The sequence below is a fragment of the Rana temporaria genome, chromosome 2 (genome assembly GCF_905171775.1).
Source record: "Rana temporaria chromosome 2, aRanTem1.1, whole genome shotgun sequence".
Classification (NCBI taxonomy): Eukaryota; Metazoa; Chordata; class Amphibia; order Anura; family Ranidae; genus Rana; species Rana temporaria.
The window spans coordinates 379,536,167-379,555,660 of record NC_053490.1 but is presented as its reverse complement, the minus strand read 5'-3'; the positions used below and the strand labels follow the sequence as shown (position 1 = coordinate 379,555,660).

The window sequence follows — 19,494 nt, the reverse complement described above, 5'->3', positions numbered from 1 at the left end:
TTGAACCGTTTACTCCATTTTCCAGGTTGTATATGAACAAATTAAACAGGATTGGACCCAGTACAGAACCCTGGGGGACCCCACTACCCACCCCTGACCATTCTGAGTACTCCCCATTTATCACCACCCTCTGAACTCGCCCTTGTAGCCAGTTTTCAATCCATGTACTCACCCTATGGCCCATGCCAATGAACCTTATTTTGTAAAGTAAATGTTTATGTGGAAATGTGTCAAATGCTTTTGCAAAATCCAGATACACCATGTCGATGGGCCTTTCTTTATCTAGATGGCAACTCAGCTCCTCATAGAAGGTTAATAGATTGGTTTGGCAAGAACAATTCTTTAAGAAACCATGTTGATTACTGCTATGGATACCGTTCTCATTACTAAAATCTTGTATATAGTCCCTTATCATCCCCTCCAAGAGCTTACATACTATTGATGTTAGGCTAACTGGTTTAATTCCGAGGAATGTATTTTGGGCCCTTTTTAAATATTGGTGCTACATTGGCTTTTCTTCAATCAGCTGGTACCATTCCAGTCAGTAGACTGTCAGTAAAAAATAGGAACAATGATCTGGCAATTACTTGACCGAGTTCCCCCAAGTACCCTTGGGTGTAAGCCATCTGGTCCATCTGCTTCCTGTGATGTCACGAGGATAAACACTGCAGTTTTGTTTACTGAAGCCCCCTCGATTCCCTTGTGAAGTCTAAGGAGAATAATAAATTCAATACCTTTGCCATCTCCCCATCCTTTGTAACCATCCTCATTCTTTATGGGGCACAATATGATCTGTCCTCCCTTTAACATTTACATACTTAAAGAAGATTAAAGGGTCACTAAAGAAATTTTTTTTTTTTTGCTGAAATGACTGTTTATTGGGTATAGAGACATAAAAGTTAACTGATTCCTTTTAAAAATGATTAAAAATTGAATTTAATCTATCATATAATGTGGCTCTAGTTTCACTTTCGGTTTTAAAGGTACATACATGAAGTTCCGGGTGAGAGGTGAGTCGGGAAGACTCACAGAACAAAAACAAACAAATCCAGGGCAGTGTTTTGTTTTTAAAATGAATCTGATTGGTTCTGAGGAGTTTTAGACACACAGTAATGACAGCTTAGACCACCGTGAGAAAGCTCCCAGTATGATAGTTATAAGGAAACAGGCAACCAGGAAGTGTGGAGATCACAGCAGAATTACAGCTACTTCAAAGCAAAAACGAACAATGAGGACATGAAACCAGTACTGCAGTAAGGTAAAGGAAGCTATTTAGCTAAAGAAATGTTTTCCTTTAGTGACCCTTTAAGTAAAGAAGCAAGATTAACCTGCAAACCAGCATTCCATATAGTGGTATCTACAGTCTTGGAGCCAAGCGACTGATGCTGCCCACATAACCTCCTTTATTAAACAGCATTAGAGATTTTTAAGTAAAGAAGCACCTGCAAAAACATTAACTGTAATAATAATCTAAATCACAAATGCAATAAAAATGAAGACAAACACACAATTCTCCCTAACCTGGCACATATGAAGGTACAAAAGAAGCAGGGGGAGGTATACCAATATAGAACAAAAATCCTAAATATGTAATAATTTTACAAGTAAAAAATACTGTTAAACTGGTTCTAAAGACTTAGGCCCCTTTAACACTTGTGCGACCTGAAAGTTGCGCAATTTTGCCGCTACTTGAAGCAATGTCTGTGTAATGTTGAGGTCTAGGGACCTCAAGTCGCCTAAAAGTCGGACCAAAGTAGTGCAGGGACTACTTTGAAGTCACTAGATATGAATGGTACTCATTGAAAATCACGGAGTACGACTTGTCATGCGACTTTGCAGTCCCAAGTCAAACAAGTTGGAAAGAAGCCTTAGGGGTTGTCATCTTATAGTAGGGTTGTCACGATACCACTTTTTTAGGACTGAGTACGAGTACCGATACTTTTTTTTCAAGTACTCGCCGAATACCGATACTTTTTTTAAATGTGTCCCCAAATGCAGCCATGTCCCCCCCCATATATGAAGCCATGTCCCCCCATATATCCAGCCATGTCCCCCCCATATTCAGCCATGTCCCCCCCCCATATTCAGCCATGTCCCCCCCCCCATATTCAGCCATGTCCCCCCCCCCCATATTCAGCCATGTCCCCCCCCCCCATATTCAGCCATGTCCCCCCCCCCCATATGCAGCCATGTCCCCCCCCATATGCAGCCATGTCCCCCCCCCCATATGCAGCCATGTCCCCCCCCATATCCAGCCATGTCCCCCCCCATATCCAGCCATGTCCCCCCCCATATCCAGCCATGTCCCCCCCCCCATATCCAGCCATGTCTCTCCCCATATCCAGCCATGTCTCTCCCCATATCCAGCCATGTCTCTCCCCATATCCAGCCATGTCTCTCCCCATATCCAGCCATGTCCCCCCCATATCCAGCCATGTCCCCCCCATATGCAGCCATGTCCCCTAATATGCAGCCATGTCCCCCCATATGCAGCCATGTCCCCCCATATCCAGCCATGACCCCCCCATATCCAGCCATGACCCCCCCCCCATATCCAGCCATGCCCCCCCCCCCAAAAAGCAGCCATGTCCCCCTTACCGTACATGCTGCCACGCCGCATCCCCGCTTGGTTAATACGCGCAGGGAACATTACAGCTTTGAATAGCTGTAGTCTCTCGCGCCGCAGCTATTCAAATGAATGCTGTAATGTTCCCCGCCCGTATTAACCAAGCGGCGGGATTCGTTCGGCGGGGTGGGGGGGGGGGGTTGTTTAAGTATTCTATTTTGGTATCGGGGGTATTTGCGGGAGTACGAGTACTCCCGCAAATACTCGGAATCGGTCCCGATACCGATACTAGTATCGGTATTGGGACAACCCTACCTTAGAGTGTTAATAAACTCAGGGCCCTGCATTCACTATATCTCATCTCCCATAGAACGTGGAAATGCAATAGTTTTAGTAAATATAAACTGCTAAATACCTTTTCTCAGCAGTATATAGCAGTTTTGTGACTTCTATCAGTGTCTGGTTAAAGCTTGTAAGGGGAGTTCCCCTGACTGCCCTATGAGGCTGCAAGACCCCTGACAATCTGACCATATGCAACTTGTCCCGACTCTGTAATATCAGGATATGCATTGGGGACAGTGGAAGAAGAGGAACAGAGGAAACAGGCTCAAACTGCCTTTTTACACATGCAGATTATTTAGGTTCCACAGTGAGTATAACAAGCATGCTTTAATGCATATACAGACTGATTTTATGGTTGTGGGTTTAGTAACAGTCTATGCATTAAGGTGAAAAAACGTTGGTGCTGCAGCTGCTCCCCAGACACACTACCCCCCCACCTAAGCCCATCCAGCAATGAGCACGAGCGTAGCGGCCCGGCCGCTGCCTTTCTCCTCATTGGACAGATTGATAGCAGCAGGAGCGATTGGCTGTTGCTGCTGTCAGCGATTGGCTCTTGCTGCTGGATGGATGCAGCAGCGAAACTCATGAGCGACCATGCCCAGGTGTCACCTGATGAAGAGGAGGGCCTGGAGTGCCAGCAGAGGACCCCAGGAGAAGAGGATTAGGGCTGCTCTGTGCAAAACCATTGCAAAGAGCAGGTAAGTATAGGCATGTTTGTTATTTTTATTTAAAAAAAAAAAAACACAACAAAGCTTTATAACCACTCCACTAGATTACTTAATAGGTTTACCAGAACCTTCCAAGACAGCACCACTCCCTAAAAACAAGATTTTGGCTTTTGATATACTTTAAATTATGATATTCCAATCCTTGGAGAGCTGGAGAAGAAAATAGGAGGGGGGATTCTGAATTACACAGAATGTCTCTCTCAGGCTTGTGCATAAGATATGTAAATCACCTGTCACTCACAGCAAGGGGGAGAAACCGACTCCTATTTCTCAGTGTGTCTGTTTTTATCTCACTGAAAAAAGAGAAGAGGACTTCTCAGAGCTGGAATAACGCTTTGGGGCAAGACTGGGCACAGATGACATGAAATCCTATACAGTAAAAGCCTTAAATGCAGACAATGGCGCAAGCGTACTGAGCGTGCTACTAGTGAAGGCGACCATGCTGTCACTGCCGGCTCCCGTGCGCATGCACGAGAGTGACGTCTTCGCTGCTCCAGCCAGTCACAGCGCCGTAGCAGCGATACCCGGAAGTCACTCCGGGTAGTATGGCGGCGACGGAGGAGGTGACCAAGGACCCCTGCGGGGGCGTCGTTCTAGGTTAAGTCCTTCATAATGAGCTAGTATGCTATGCATACTAGCTCATTATGCCTTTGTCTTGCAGGGTTTTTTTGTTTTAAGAGAGGGTTTACTTCCTCTTTAATGACTTAGAGAGGATCTGCAAAGAGGAGTGGGACAAAATCCCTTCTGAGATGTGAGCAAACATGGTGGCCAACTACAAGAAATGTGATTGCCAACAAGGGTTTTGCCACCAAGTACTAAGTCATGTTTTGCGAAGGTGTCAAATACTTATTTCACTCATTAAAATGCAATGCAATTTAGAACAACTTTTTGGAATTGTGTCTTTCTGGATTTTTTGTTATTCTGTCTCTCACTGTTAAAATAAACCTACCATTAAAATTATAGACTGATCATTTGTGGGCAAACGTACAAAATCAGCAGGTGAGCAAATACTTTTTTTTTTTTCTCTCACTGTACTTACCGTATTTATCGGCGTATAACACGCACCCCAATTTTAAGAGGGAAGTTTAAGGAAAACTTTCCACAGCCCCTTTTACATTCCAAAGCCCCCCCATGCACATTACACAGACCAAAGCCCCCCCCCCCTGCACATTACACAGACCAAAGCCCCCACTCTATAAAGATTAACAAATCACTGTCATAGCCCGCACATACCTTATGCTCCCTGGCCACAGAGAGTGGCCAGGGAGCATAAGGTATGTGCGGGCTATGACAGTGATTTGTTAATCTTTATAGTATGCCAGCGGGCTGTGCCAGGACTAGGAGAGGCCGGCCGGCATGACACAACTGCCCAATCCCCACCCACCCCGTTTGTAAAAAAAAGAAAGTGATATCGGCGTATAACACGCACCCACGATTTCCCCCTGATTTTAGGGGGAAAAAAGTGCGTGTTCTACGCCAATAAATACGGTACTTTAAGGAAGATTGCATATTATCCTACACGAAAGACCATACTGGTGAACTAAAAATTGAGTGATGAGGATTTTAGAAGCAACCCTGAACTGATGCCTAACCTCTGATGCTTTGGCAATTACTAAGGCCCTCAGAGTCCCTTCGGACCGTAAATTGGTTTGGTGCTTATGCAAGCCAGTAAAGGAAAAAATTATTTAGACTAACTTCTAATAGTTAAAGCATATCTATGGTCAAAATGTAAAATCATATTACATTTTCACATTGTATTTCAATTACTTCCCCTTATAATCTGAATGATTTTGAAGTTTGTAAACTCACTCCGACTATCCCCACACATTTAATTGCCTGAATTTTGTGATGCAGATTCAAAATGCCCTGTGAATAGGAACTGCTGTGTCACACATTTCACAGAGCCAGCCTTCTATACTACAGAGGTGCCGAGAAGAGGATGTTCAGGAGGCAGTACAGGAATCACTGCTTGCAGGCATCAAGGTACCATCGGATACAGTCATGGCCAAAAATACTGGCACCCCTGCATTTCTGGTAAATAATGCACCACTTCACACAGAATTTTTTTGCAATTACAAAGCCAAATCCAACACATTCCACACAGAACTACACAAATGGACTGGACAAAGTTATTGGCACGCTCAATTATTTGGTAGCTCACCCCTTGGAAAAAATAACTGAAATCAATCGCTTCCTGTAACCATCAATGAGTTTCTTGCACACCTCTACTGGAATTTTGTACTGCTTTTCTTCCGCCAACTGCTACAGGTCTCTCAGATTGGATGGGTTCCTTTTCCCCAACTGCTGTTTGAAGATCTCTTCACAGGTGCTCTGGGATATAGATCTGGACTCATTGCTGGCCAGCTCAGTACTCTCCAGCGCTTTGTCTTAAACCACTTCTGGGTGCTTTCTGATGTGTGCTTTGGGTCATTGTCCTGCTATAAGGACCATGACCTCTGACAGAGACCCTACTTTGACAATGGATCCTACAATGCAATGCAGAATTCTTTGGTAGTCTTCAGATTTCATAATGCCATGCACACGGTCAAGACATTCAGTGCCTGAAGCAGCAAAGCAACCCCAAAACGTTTGTGAAACTCCCCCATGTTTGACTGTAGGGACTGTATTTTCTTAAAAAGCCTCATTTATTTTTCTGAAAACAGTAGAATGATGGGATTTACCAAAAAGCTGTTATTTTGTCTGTTTGGCACACAGAAACACGCAACAGAAAGGTTGCATCAATTTTTCACCATTTTAACTGGTTGCCAGTGTGATTTCTATATTGTCAGCACCTGTTAATTGATACAGGTGAGATTAACTATACATTACAGGAGCATCACAAACTTGGAATGCAATTGTTTCTTATAATTTTGAGAAGGTGCCAATAATTTAGTTCAGTCCATTTGAGTTTTGCGTGGAATGTTTCAGATTTAGCAATTTTGTTTCTCCACTTTTTTAATGTCATACCAATACAAAAGAAATAAACAAGAGAGTGTGTAAATAAAAATTCAGCGCCTAAATCACAATAAAAATAAATATAAATATTAAGCAGCTCCTCAAAAACAATAAAGTATTGTAACCATTAGAAAGTGAAAAATAACAAGAGAGTGCCTAAACATTTGTAATTGCAACAATTTTCTGGGCGAAGTGGTGCATTATCTGACAGAAATGCAGGGGTGCCAATATTTTTGGCCATGACGGTATGCAGTCCTTAGAAGAGAAGCTGAAAAGCATGCAAGGAATCCACGAAGTTGTGGAAATAGATGGCCAGCAGACTGGCAAAATTCACAGCATAAAGGGAGATTTTTCAAGTAAGCTTATATTGGATTGTCAAAAGTAACTATGGTTAATATTGCGATTGCTATTCTGATGTTATAAAATGAAAGTATATATCGTGGCCATAGATTTTCCTTACGTTTTTTTGCCATCTTACTTTTTTCTGGTCTGTCCATTCCTCTCCGAAACCTTTTTTTTTTAGGTTAGGGTTTACTCTTTGGATTACAGACAAAACAAAAAACCCTAAACTAAAGTGGATGTAAACGCACTCTCATCCTTTCTAAACTATTGCCATAGTGCTGATCTATAAGGATATACATACCTCCTGCATGTATCCTTACCTGTCAAATGTCTCCCCTCTGTCTGTTATAAAAACTGAAAAACTGCAGATTATGTGGGTGGATCTGTTGTCTGGAGCTTGGTGGGTGGAGTCATGATGTCAGTAGACTCCCTGCCCACCTCTACACTCCCCTTGTCAACATGCACTTTTTCCTATGTATTCCTTACACTAAATTCTGCTATGATCACTAACATCCAGTCAAAATCCAGAATAGTAACCACACGACTTCAGAAAAAAAGTGGGGGTGGGAATTAAAAAATAATGCCTGTCTCCAGGCTAGTGCATGAGATATGTAAATAACCCGTCACTCACAGCAAGGGGGCGGAACAGACTAAGGTTTTTCTCTGCAAGTCTGTTTTATTTCACTGTAACAATAAAAGAGGATTGCTCAGAGCTGGATTAACTCTGTGTGGCAAGACTGGGCACAGATAGGAAATATTTGTACATTGTGACATCAAAACAAATAATAATTTGGGTTTACATCCTTTTTAAATGGCCATTTTGCTTAACTTAAGCTACGCAAATTCATAAAACAATCTCCCAGGTGCACCAACGAATCCACAAGAAGAGTGCTTGAAAGCAAAGATCCTCCACCAAGGTTACAAAGGGCCTCTTACCGGATGGAATTGATCTCCATATTATAAGAGATCTCACACAGCATGATAAGAGGTACTGGGATGATATCACATAGGCAGCCACAACACTGGAATCCTTATCAGAATATGTCCTCATTTAGCCAGGAGCTCCCATTAGAACATCCACAGGTATGCAAAAAACCAGAAAGGCTCACATAGTGTAAAATCCTTTTTTTAATAATAGGAAGTAAATGAAATCGCACTTACATGAAATGTGTTAAAAACGAGCACATAAAAGCCGGCCAGCTTTGGAAACACAGCCCGTATCCGGGTAGAAGGTACGCGGTGACCGGATACGGGCTGTGTTTCCAAAGCTGGCCGGCTTTTATGTGCTCGTTTTTAACACATTTCATGTAAGTGCGATTTCATTTACTTCCTATTATTAAAAAAAGGATTTTACACTATGTGAGCCTTTCTGGTTTTTTGCATACCTGTGGATGTTCTAATGGGAGCTCCTGGCTAAATGAGGACATATTCTGATAAGGATTCCAGTGTTGTGGCTGCCTATGTGATATCATCCCAGTACCTCTTATCATGCTGTGTGAGATCTCTTATAATATGGAGATCAATTCCATCCGGTAAGAGGCCCTTTGTAACCTTGGTGGAGGATTTTTCCTTTCAAGCACTCTTCTTGTGGATTCGTTGGTGCACCTGGGAGATTGTTTTATGAATTTGCCTGTGTGGCGGGACTATCTATATTGATTTGAACTTTTTCACCATTCATTGTCACTGTATAATTTTAGCGCGATCTCCTTCCCTTTACATTTGTCTTTGTGTAGTATAACACTTTTTGATCGCAGCTTCACACATTTTGGTAAAATAAGCGCAATATTTTTTTTGTAGTATAACTTAAACTACGAACATGTGATTCTCTGCCACCAAGTCTTTCTCCTCGTGTACATCTGGCAGGTCCTTTCAGGTGTCCACATTACTGCCTGCTTGACCTGGATGCTTACTATTAGCAGTGGCAAAGCTTTCAGCATCAGAAGAGGTACACAGGGGCAGTGAGGGGAGCAGGCCCTGAAGGGATACCCAGTAATGTACTGTGGTTCGTCTCCAAAGAAGGAAATTACTATTCCCCATTAAAAAAAAACAGGTCTTTCAGTGAGAACACAGTGGGATGGAATACAAATATGTATTTATCAGGTAACAAGTAGGGTAAGTAGTTGTTAATTTGCATTCACTTTAGAAAACAGCTATAAACAATTTCACAGTCCATACAATGTATTTATAAGTTATACGGTACATACCTGTCAGCACTCTCATAGCACCATGAACAGCACTGATTTCACCGCTCACTAGCATTTCCATGAGCAAATTGAAAAGTTGAGGCCAGGCTTCAGGCCAATCCCAGTGTGCTATGGCAGACACAGCATACGCAACACTGGAACGTACTTTGCTTATCGACTCCCGCAAACCTCGAGGAAGCAACAAACGGATGGCTGCTTTTGCCTAAGTAAAGAATTAAATAAAAGGTAACTTATATAAATCCAGATGTGGCTATATACATTCAAGGCTACACAGGTAATGTATACAATTTAAAGCTACTAACCCTTTCAGTAGTCTCAGGCAATCTGAACTTCTCTGACTGGGCACACCAATGATTTTCAACATACTGCTTCAAAACCACAGATGCTAGCTGAAAGCACAGAGACAGTAACATCATATAAAAAAACAAATATGAATTGATTCTTTTTCACTGTCTTCAGGAACAGTATTCCAGAACTCAGATACCTTTAAAAATGTCAACCACCACTCATAAAAGGACTCAAACTGTAATATGTATACATTTTTGTTCTCGAGGATAGTTATTTGGCATATAAAACATAGGATAAACTTTGTCCAATCAGCCTTGTTAGAGATGGGTCAAACAACAATCAAACTCTTGCAAGCACGCCTCAACTTTTCAAGACATGCCAGCCTGTCTTTCTGATTGTGTCCCTGATGTTCCCCTCTAAATAATTTGGCATCAGACACCACTACAATTGTATTTGACTCTCCAAAACTGGGTTGGGTTAGGAAGATTCAAGAAAGCTGCTTAAAAGGGGTTGTAAAGGTTCATCTTATTTTCTAAATAGGTTCCTTTAAGCTTGTGCATTGTTGGTTCACTTACCTTTTCCTTTGATTTCCCTTCTAAATGTTTTTTTTCTTTGTTTGAATTTCTCCTCAGTAAGCTTTCCACCATCATCCGAGCGGTGGAAAGTCATTTAGAACAGCTAACTGAACACCTTACTGAGGAGGAACAGGAAGTGAGAAATTCACACAAAGAAAACAAAGAAAAAAAACATTTAGAAGGGAAATGAAAGGAAAAGGTAAGTGAACCAACAAAGCACTAGCTTTAAGTAACCTATTTAGAAAATAAAAAAAGAAACTTTACAACCCCTTTAAAGCCTATATAATATTTTGAAAATTGTTCTCCGAATCCCATATTCTCTAGGTTAGCATGTATTTGGCAATTTCACCTTTGGAACATGTTACATGTTACATGTTTCACCTGGGTTTAACATGTTCCAGATCCTGCAGCTTCTCCCCCAGATCATCCCCCTCACCACCCACGACAGCAGGTGGTGGATCCTCTCCCTGCACCTGCTGTCACTTTTTGAAAGTGGCACGGCTGTAGGGGGGGCTCTGCCCACACAACCACGCAACGCACTGGTTTGAACTATGCCATTGAAAACCATATAACCTACTTTACAAGCATTTTAGATGCAGAAGAAAAATGGCACTGGCAGACTGCATGTGGTTGTGGTGTGAACTGGCCCTTAAAAGATCTGTCATGCAGAGGCTGCCAAGCATCCTGGAGGAGATACTGCTGCCTCGGGGATGCCTTTTTTGCTGAAGGGAGACTTTGCTTGGTACGGCCCTATTGACTTGAGTGGGTTGCGGATGTCGGGCGATAATGCCTGCAAAACGCAACCTGTGGTATAAAATGTTGCTATGTCGCAACAGTGTGTACCAACATAGTGGCTGGCCCTGTTAACTTGCAGCCTGACAACTGTATTAACCCTTGGTACAGCAACAGCCAGACATTTGTGTTTTGCAAGAGGCAACCTAATCCATGTGCATGTCAAACCAGAAACTTTTTTTTTTGCATACAGCTGGGGAAGAATAAGAATGTTTGGATTTTACTGCTGTCTGGGGCCATTTAGAGAGATTTGTCCTTACTTTCTGTCTCAGTGAACTCTCAGAAAAAGAAAAAAAAAAAAAAAATCGGCAAAAGAGACACAAAGTCTGACCGGTGTTCCAGTCTTCCCCTACTTCACTAAAAATATGTTTTCATTGGCATGTGTTGTAGCTTCCCTCACTATTTGCCTGATAAAACACTGTCAGCAGAACAGGAAGTGATAGGAAATGTCTCCCCTGTATAGCAGTAAAACCCACAGAAGTTATAACCCTTCCCCAGTGTGTTCAAAATGAATAAAAAACATTTTGGCTGTAACAGAGTAATAGCTCAATAATAGAATAACAGAAAGCTTGTAAACTAAGATGAATTAGAATATACCGGTTTACCTGTCTAATGGCCAGGGCACCTTGTGGGTCAACTGTCAGCTCAGCCAAATGTACCCCGAATTCTGATAAAAGAGAGAAAGCAAAAAGCAAACACGTTAGCATTATGTACTTATACTTGACTACTATGATTCTAATAAGTGTGTGAGCATTTATTCTAAATATGACTGAACAATTAAAGCGGTAGTAAACTAGCAATTTTTTTTTTATCTCCTATCTGGACCCATGCCGCTTTGTGTCATAATGTGCCAGTATGCACAGCATACTACAAAGGAAGTCCTCCAGGGCTTACTTCCTCAGTGTGTGTGTGTGTGTGTGTGTAGGGGGGGGTACTTCAATCCAGGTTTGCTCCATTGAACCTTCTGAATGATTGAGCCACAATGACCTCAATCCTGCACATGTGAACGGGTGAACAGGAGTCACATCGCAGAGCAGGTGCCATATTATACCCAAGCTGCACATGCATGTCTCAGTGTTCATCACTGCTGACAGGTAGGAGGAAGCATTTATGGCAGAAAAGACCGATAGGGTCTCTTCTGCCAAAAAAAAACTGTCCGTCACGTTTTTTTTATTTTCAACTTTAATAACACCTTAATGTTCACAGCTCCCCCTGACTAAGCTGAGGTTTATTTGCTGTAAGCCAACTTCTTCATTCAGTCAGGGGGTACGGAGCTCTATTGAGCACTGTGTGGACTACATTTACTTTCAAAGATGATAAAGACAGCCAAAAACACCACGCTCTATTGTATCTAAAATCTCATATGGACATATACTTAATAAATCATTACTAGGTTCAATGGAACTGTAAGCTCTGTACACAGAATGTTTTGTAGCCTCATACTTTCAAAAACTGATCACACATTTCAGGCCCCATTCACACCTAAGCGTATTTGAATAACAGGAAGAATTCTATGACAACACATGGTGCGGCAAAAAAAGGCAACGCCAAATGCGCCTGCCTCAGAGCCAAAATGAACTTCTTTGAAACTTTTTTTGGCGCAGAGGGAGGCCCCATTCAAAAATGAATGGTACTGTGCCAGAAACACTAGGGGGGTTATTTAACCACTTGCTGACGGCCGTACGACTTTGTACGGCCTCAGCGCGGCTCCCAATTTCTAACAGGCCGTGTTTTTACGGCCTCTCCTTTACACGTTCCCCGCGCGCGCTCCCGAGCGCGCGGCGGGGAACTTCTGTACTGGCCGTGTCCCTTGGACACAGCCAGTCACAGATCGCCGTGAACGGCCAATCGGAGCGGCCGTTTCCTAGGCGATCTGTGCGGCCAATGAGAGATGATCTCATATGTTTACATATGAGATCATCTCTCATTCCCGGCTCTCGCAGACAGCGGTGCTGTCAGGGGAGAGAGGAGACGGATCTGTGTCTCTTGTACATAGAGACACAGATCGGTCACCCCCCCAGTCACCCCCCCTCCCCCACAGTTAGAACACTAATTAGGGTACACATTTAACCCCTTCCTCACCCCCTAGTGTTAACCCCTTCCCTGCCAGTCACATTTATACAGTAATTAGTGCATATTTATAGCACTGATTGCAGTATAAATGTGAATGGCGCCAAAAATGTGTCAAAAGTGTCCGATGTGTCCGCCATAACGTCGCAGTCCCAATAAAAATCGCAGATCGCCGCCATTTCTAGTAAAAAAAAAGCATTTATACAGTAATTAGTGCATATTTATAGCACTGATTGCAGTATAAATGTGAATGGCGCCAAAAATGTGTCAAAAGTGTCCGATGTGTCCGCCATAACGTTGCAGTCCCAATAAAAATCGCAGATCGCCGCCATTTCTAGTAAAAAAAAAGTTTATACAGTAATTAGTGCATATTTATAGCACTGATTGCAGTATAAATGTGAATGGCGCCAAAAATGTGTCAAAAGTGTCCGACGTGTCCGCCATAATGTCGCAGTCCCAATAAAAATCGCAGATCGCCGCCATTTCTAGTAAAAAAAAAAAAAAATAATAATAATAATTCTGTCCCTTATTTTGTAGGCGCTATAACTTTTGCGCAAACCAGTCGCTTATTGCGATTTTTTTTTTTTTTACTAAAAATATGTAGAATACGTATCGGCCTAGACTGAGGATTAAAAAAAAACGTAAAAAAAAAAATTGAGCTATTTATTATAGCAACAAAGTAAAAATATTTTATTTTTTTTCAAAATTGTCGCTCTATTTTTGTTTATAGCGCAAAAAATAAAAACCGCAGAGGTGATCAAATACCACCAAAACAAAGCTCTATTTGTGGGGAAAAAAGGACGTTAATTTTGTTTGGGAGCCACGTCGCACGACCGCGCAATTGTCAGTTAAAGCGACGCAGTGCCGAATCGCAAAAAGTCCTCTGGTCAGGAAGGGGTTTAAGTGCCCAGTAAGGAAGTGGTTAAGAAAGGAAAATTCACTTTGCACTACAAGTGCAAAGTGCACTTGAAATTGCACTTGGAAATTAGATCTGAGGGGTTGATCTGAAATGAGGGTGAAGGTCTGCTGATTTTATTATCCAATCATGTGCTAGCTAAAATGCTGTTTTTTTATTTTACTTGCATGTCCCCCTTGGATCTACAGCGACTGCACTTCCAAGTGTACTTTCAGTGCAATTTCAAGTGCAGTTTGCACTTGTAGTACAAAGTGGATTTTCCTTTAGTAAATAAGCCCCTAGATGTTGCTCAGATGTGAACGAAGCCTCATTGCAATTCATTAACTTTGTCATGCAAAGAGGCTACAATAACATTTAGTTCACTATATATCTACTTGAGTAAGCCCTTACACTACTTATGTGTCACCTTTAAGCTGGCCATACAGCTCTTGAATGTTGGTCAATTTCTGTTGAAGTGGCCAAAACTCAAGCTGTGGGTGGCCCGTTTGGCACCACCCAGCTAGACAAAACTTACTTCAATAATCAAGAGTTGGGTGAAAAACCGTGAGCTGAACAGTGACTGCATCCTATGAGATGCAGTCATTATTCAGGTATTCAAGCAGTTGCCAGAATAGAATAGCCAGCATGGTTGAGTCTTCCATACATACTCTTTACCATGAATAGAACAATCTACTGTGAAATCCAACATGTATGGTTAGCGAAAAGCCTCATACACACGATCTGACTTTTCCGTGGATTTTGGTCCTAATGGGCGTTGGCCGTGAACTTGTTCTGGATACACATGGCAGGACTTTTTCAGCCAACTTTCACCAAATCACTTGGTTTTTCAGCTCTTTACCGCCACCCTTTGAGCAACTTCTGCTATTGTTGTCTGATCTTTAGAATTGGTTCTGAGCATGCGTGTTTGTACTTTGGACTTAAGACTGATGAAATTGTGTACACATGATCAGATTAGCCGACGTAGGACATTTGTTGCCTGAAAGTTTGTCTGTTTGCACAGCGAACATTTGTCCGATGAAAACAAAAAAGTTTGTCCGATGGAGCGTACACACGGTCAGATTGTCCGATCAAAAAGGTCTGTCGGACATTTGTTGTCAAAAAGTCCTATCGTGTGTATGGGCCTTATACGGTCATCCAGCGCAAGGTAGGAGAATTAGGCCCGCTCCGTAGGAGTACCCCCCTGTTTTCCACCCCATGCTCTGGCTACCCATGAGTAGAGGATGGTGTGCATGGTCAATCACTTGCTTTATAACAGCTGGACATGTGTGATATGTTTAGAGGTCAACCGATATATCGGTCGGCCGATATATCCTCCGATATTTTCGCTTTTTTTAAGATATCGGCATCGGCCGATTATTATGAAAAATAGGCCGATTGTCTGGCCGCTTGCCCGCCCACTCGCTGCTGACTTTTTTTAGTTTAGGAAGTCGGCCAACCAGCGGGCCTGTAACAGCCAATCGGCGGCCGCCGCTGCCGACATCCTCCACTCTGACAAAAAACGTCCCCTGACGTGCTACGCGCCATGCTTCTGCCTACAAACCCCAGAATGCAGCGCGGACCGGCAGTTACCGGCCCGCGCTGCATTCTGGGGTTTGTAGGCAGAGGCATGGCGCGCAGCACGTCAGGGGACGTTTTTTGTCAGAGTGGAGGATGTCGGCAGCGGCGGCCGCCGATTGGCTGTTACAGGCCCGCTCTGCATTCCGGGGATTGTAGGCAGAGGCGGGGCAGCACGTCAGGGCCAGGGAATGGAACAGATCCTGGAGCGCTCCGCTGGTGGGCATTGATGAGGTGGCAGTGAATAATATTGGGCTGTACTGGTGGGCACTGATGTGAGGCACTGATGAGGTGATGCACTGGTTGGCACTGATGCGGTGATGCACTGGTTGGCACTGATGAGGTGATGCACTGGTGATATGCACGTGTGAGATGCACTGGTGGGCAATGATGGGATGCACTGGTGTATTGGTGGGCATTGATGAGGTAGCACTGATGGGCACTGATGAGGTGGCACCGGTGGGCACTGATATACACCAATGAGGTAGCACTGATAGGCTGCACTGGTGGGCACTAATGAGGTGGAACTTATGGACACTGATAGGCTCCACTGATGAGGTTGCACTGGTGGGCACTAATGGATACTGATAGGCTGCACTGATGGGCTGCACCAGTGGGCACTGATGCGGCACTGACAGGCTGCACCCCACCTCTCCACCCTAAACAATTATCTCCTCCCCACCCTAGGTTTTTTGAGATGAAGGGAAAAAAAATCGGCCTAAAATATCAGCTGCAAATATCGGCAAAACATATCGGCCATCGGCCGCCCCGATTTCCAAATATCGGCATCGGCCAGAGAAAAACCCATATCGGTCGACCTCTAGATATGTTTCTTGTGTCAGCTCTGGGCAGTGAGTGAGGAGTGTTGGAACATAATGGGGTTACTTACTAAAACTGGAGAGTGCAAAATCTGGTGCAGCTGTGCATAGTAGCCAGTTAGCATCTAACTTCAGCCAATTGGTTTCTATGCAGAGCTGCATCAGATTTTGCACTCTCCAGTTTTAGTAAATTGACACCAGCGTGAGAGAAGCAGCTGTTAGAGCAGTAAAGCCAATTCGAAATGAGCATGTGTGCAGTAAGCACGACTCGCCGGGTACTACCTTCTAAATAGTTGCTTGTAAATTTAAAAGCTAGTTATACACTGATATTGAATTTTGGGCATTTTCTGATGAACTGGACAAATTTTGAGTAGTGGGTGGCTCTGTTGGCACTCTTTTGCCTGACATTCTTCAAAGAACGAAAGAGCCAGGCCAGTAATTCCCAGCTGAACAGTGACTGCAGCCAATCGGCTGCAATCACTGTTCGGTAGCGCCCACTGTAAACTGACAGCTACCAGATCCATCTACTTTTCAACATAGGGGAAGGAATTTTTTTTTCTCCCCATTCAGCTCGCATGCTAAATGGCTGATGATGACCGACATATTATCATGACAGCTTTCTGGTGGGTTTGCAAGTAGGATCTGAATATGCCCGTGCTCACCCTTTAGGGCTCCTTTACACTGTTGTGGTTTTACCTCTCTAAGGAATTTTAATATTACAGCCTGCCAGACAACTTTAACCTGGGCTTCAGAATTTGGTAGGTGCCACTGCCTGTCAAACTCACTCATTGAAATCAATGGGGCCCCACTGCAATCGCAAGCTAAATGCTTGACTTGCAGATGTGGCACGGTCCTGCAATGCTGTTCAGCAATTAAAAGAAAAAAAAAACTCAGGAGACAGGAGTCTGAAAAAGCCCTGGCCTCCCACTGAAGAGTTTTTTATTCAACGCAGTGGATTGAATGAAATAAAAACCTGACAGATCTTCGTACCAACATAAACAATGTTAATCCCCCCATTATGCTATTGTGTTCTGACAGGGGGACTGCGGCCATCTCCCCACCCACCAGAACACTCTGATTAGTGCTCGCAGCCATTGGCATGCGCGTCAGTTATGTGCCCTATTCACACCAATGTTAATGTCATGTCAGGTTTTTTCTCCATGCGGAAAACTGCATACACATTGCGGCTTCATAGCTGGGTGCCCACTGTGCATTGTGATTGGTCCCAAACTAGAGCTGCACGATTCTGGCTAAAATGAGAATCACGATTTTTTTTACTTAGGAGATAGATCACAATACTCTCATGATTCTCACGGCGTAACATCATCTTTCACATTAAACAAAAAAATTGGGCTAACTTTACCGTTTCGTTTTTTATTTTTTGAAGTGTATTTTTTTCCCCAAAAATTGCGTTTGAAAGACCACTGTGCAAATACAGTGTGACATAAAATATTGCAACAATCGACATTTTATTCCCTTAGGTCTCTGCTTAAAAAAAATATATGTAATGTTTGGGGGTTCCAAGAAATTTTCGAGCAAAAAATTCAGATTTTTAACTTTGTAAGAAAGAAAGAAGTGTCAGAAAGGGTTTAGGTTAAACTTCCTGCAGTTACACACAGAAGTTTCATCCCTTTGATCTAAGAAGGAAGAGTTACAATGTTTCTACTTATCTACTAGCACAGACAATGTTGTTAAAAACTTGGCAGACTGCAGAATGAGCAGACAAATCTCTACACTTGTTGCATGAAAGAATTGGAAAACTCTGCAATAGAGATTGTGAGGGGGGTTGAATCAAGATCACATTTTGTTAACGATTGATTGTGCAGCTCTACTCCAAACTATGGCCCTCCAATTGTTCAGGAACTACAAATCCTATCATGCCTAGTTATGTATGTGAATGTCAGTCTAATGCCCTGTACACACGATCGGTTCATCTGATGAAATTGGTCTGATGGATTTTTTCATCAGATATCCGATGAAGCTGACTTTCATCAGTCTTGCCTTCACACCATCAGTTAAAAAAACGATCGTGTCAGAACGCGGTGACGTAAAACACAACAACGTACTGAGAAAAATTAAAGCGGTGGTTCACCCACAATAACAACATTTTAGCATTAAATTAAGCATAGTAGCGCGAGCTACAGTATGCCTGTATTTATTTTTTTTGCCCCGCACTCACTGTGCAATCCTATAGTGAAGATTCCGACTCCCCGCGGGGAATGGGCGTTCCTATCCAGAGGGAAGATGATTGACGGCAGGCTATGGCACGTCACGCTCCCCGAAGATAGCCGGAGTAGGTCTCGGCTCTTCACGGCGCCTGCGCACAGACTATGCGCAGGCGCCGTGAAGAGCCAAGTCCTATTTCGGCTATTTCCGGAGAAGCGTGACGCGCCAGAGCCGGCCGTCAATCATTCCCTTTGGATAGGAACGCCCATTCCCCGCGGGGAGTCGGAATCTTCACTATAGGATTGCACAGTGAGTACGGGGCAAAAAAAAAAAATACAGGCATACTGTAGCTCGCGCTACTATGCTTAATTTAATGCTAGAAAAAAAAAATGTATAGGGTGAACCCCCTCTTTAAGTTCAATGCTTCCGAGAATGCGTCAACTTGATTCTGAGCATGCGTTGATTTTTAACCGATGGATTTCCCCACAGACGATCGTTTTTTTAACCATCAGATAATTTTAAAACCGGTTCTAAGTTTTTTCACCGATGGGAAAAAAACTGATGGGGCCCACACACGATCGGTTCGTCTGATGAAAAACGTTTTCATCAGACAAACCGATTGTGTGTACGCGGCATTACAATGCCTCATGGAACGTGTCGTTCTGTAATAGCTGTAATCCTGTAGTTCGGAGATCCCTGGCCTAGGCAATCCAAGCAAAAGTGGAAGCAAATACCTGTCAAAACCAGGTTCCGCGCCTGTGTGTGTGTAACATGTACACACATAAGGGCGGCCTCCGCGCCCCCCCCCCCCCCTTCCATATTGTCAGCTATTGGGGATCTTCTCCCCCTGACAGCTGTCACAGTCTGAAAAAAACATGAGCGCGCAGAGCTCCAGCTGCCTGTCCTCGTCATTCATTCCCAGTGTTTTGTGAATGGGAAAACTACAAGTCCCGACAGCCTTTGGTGCTGTTGGCTTGTAGTTCTCAGTTAACTACCAGGGCGCTGTTGAGCACCGTGGTAGTTCATTGATTCTTCCTGTCAGCATGTAACTGGCTGCCCGTATGATGTAGGACAGTGATGGGAACCTTGGCACCCCAGATGTTTTGGAACTACATTTCCCATGATGCTCAACTACACTGCAGAGTGCATGAGCATCATGGGAAATGTAGTTCCAAAAC

The 19,494-nt window shown here is 43.3% G+C and overlaps 1 protein-coding gene across 2 annotated transcripts in view; it reads right to left on the bottom strand.

Annotated features, from left to right (window-relative positions):
* Window positions 1-19,494, bottom strand: part of IPO9 (importin 9) — a 109,749-nt gene that overhangs the window by 88,907 nt on the left and 1,348 nt on the right. For both annotated transcript variants that reach the window (XM_040337839.1, XM_040337840.1), the window contains exons 2-4: window positions 11,398-11,459; window positions 9,440-9,526; window positions 9,138-9,339 (exon numbers count right to left, since the gene is read on the bottom strand). In XM_040337839.1, coding sequence (XP_040193773.1) covers window positions 9,138-9,339; window positions 9,440-9,526; window positions 11,398-11,459 — 351 coding nt within the window. The remainder of the gene's footprint in view (window positions 1-9,137; window positions 9,340-9,439; window positions 9,527-11,397; window positions 11,460-19,494) is intronic.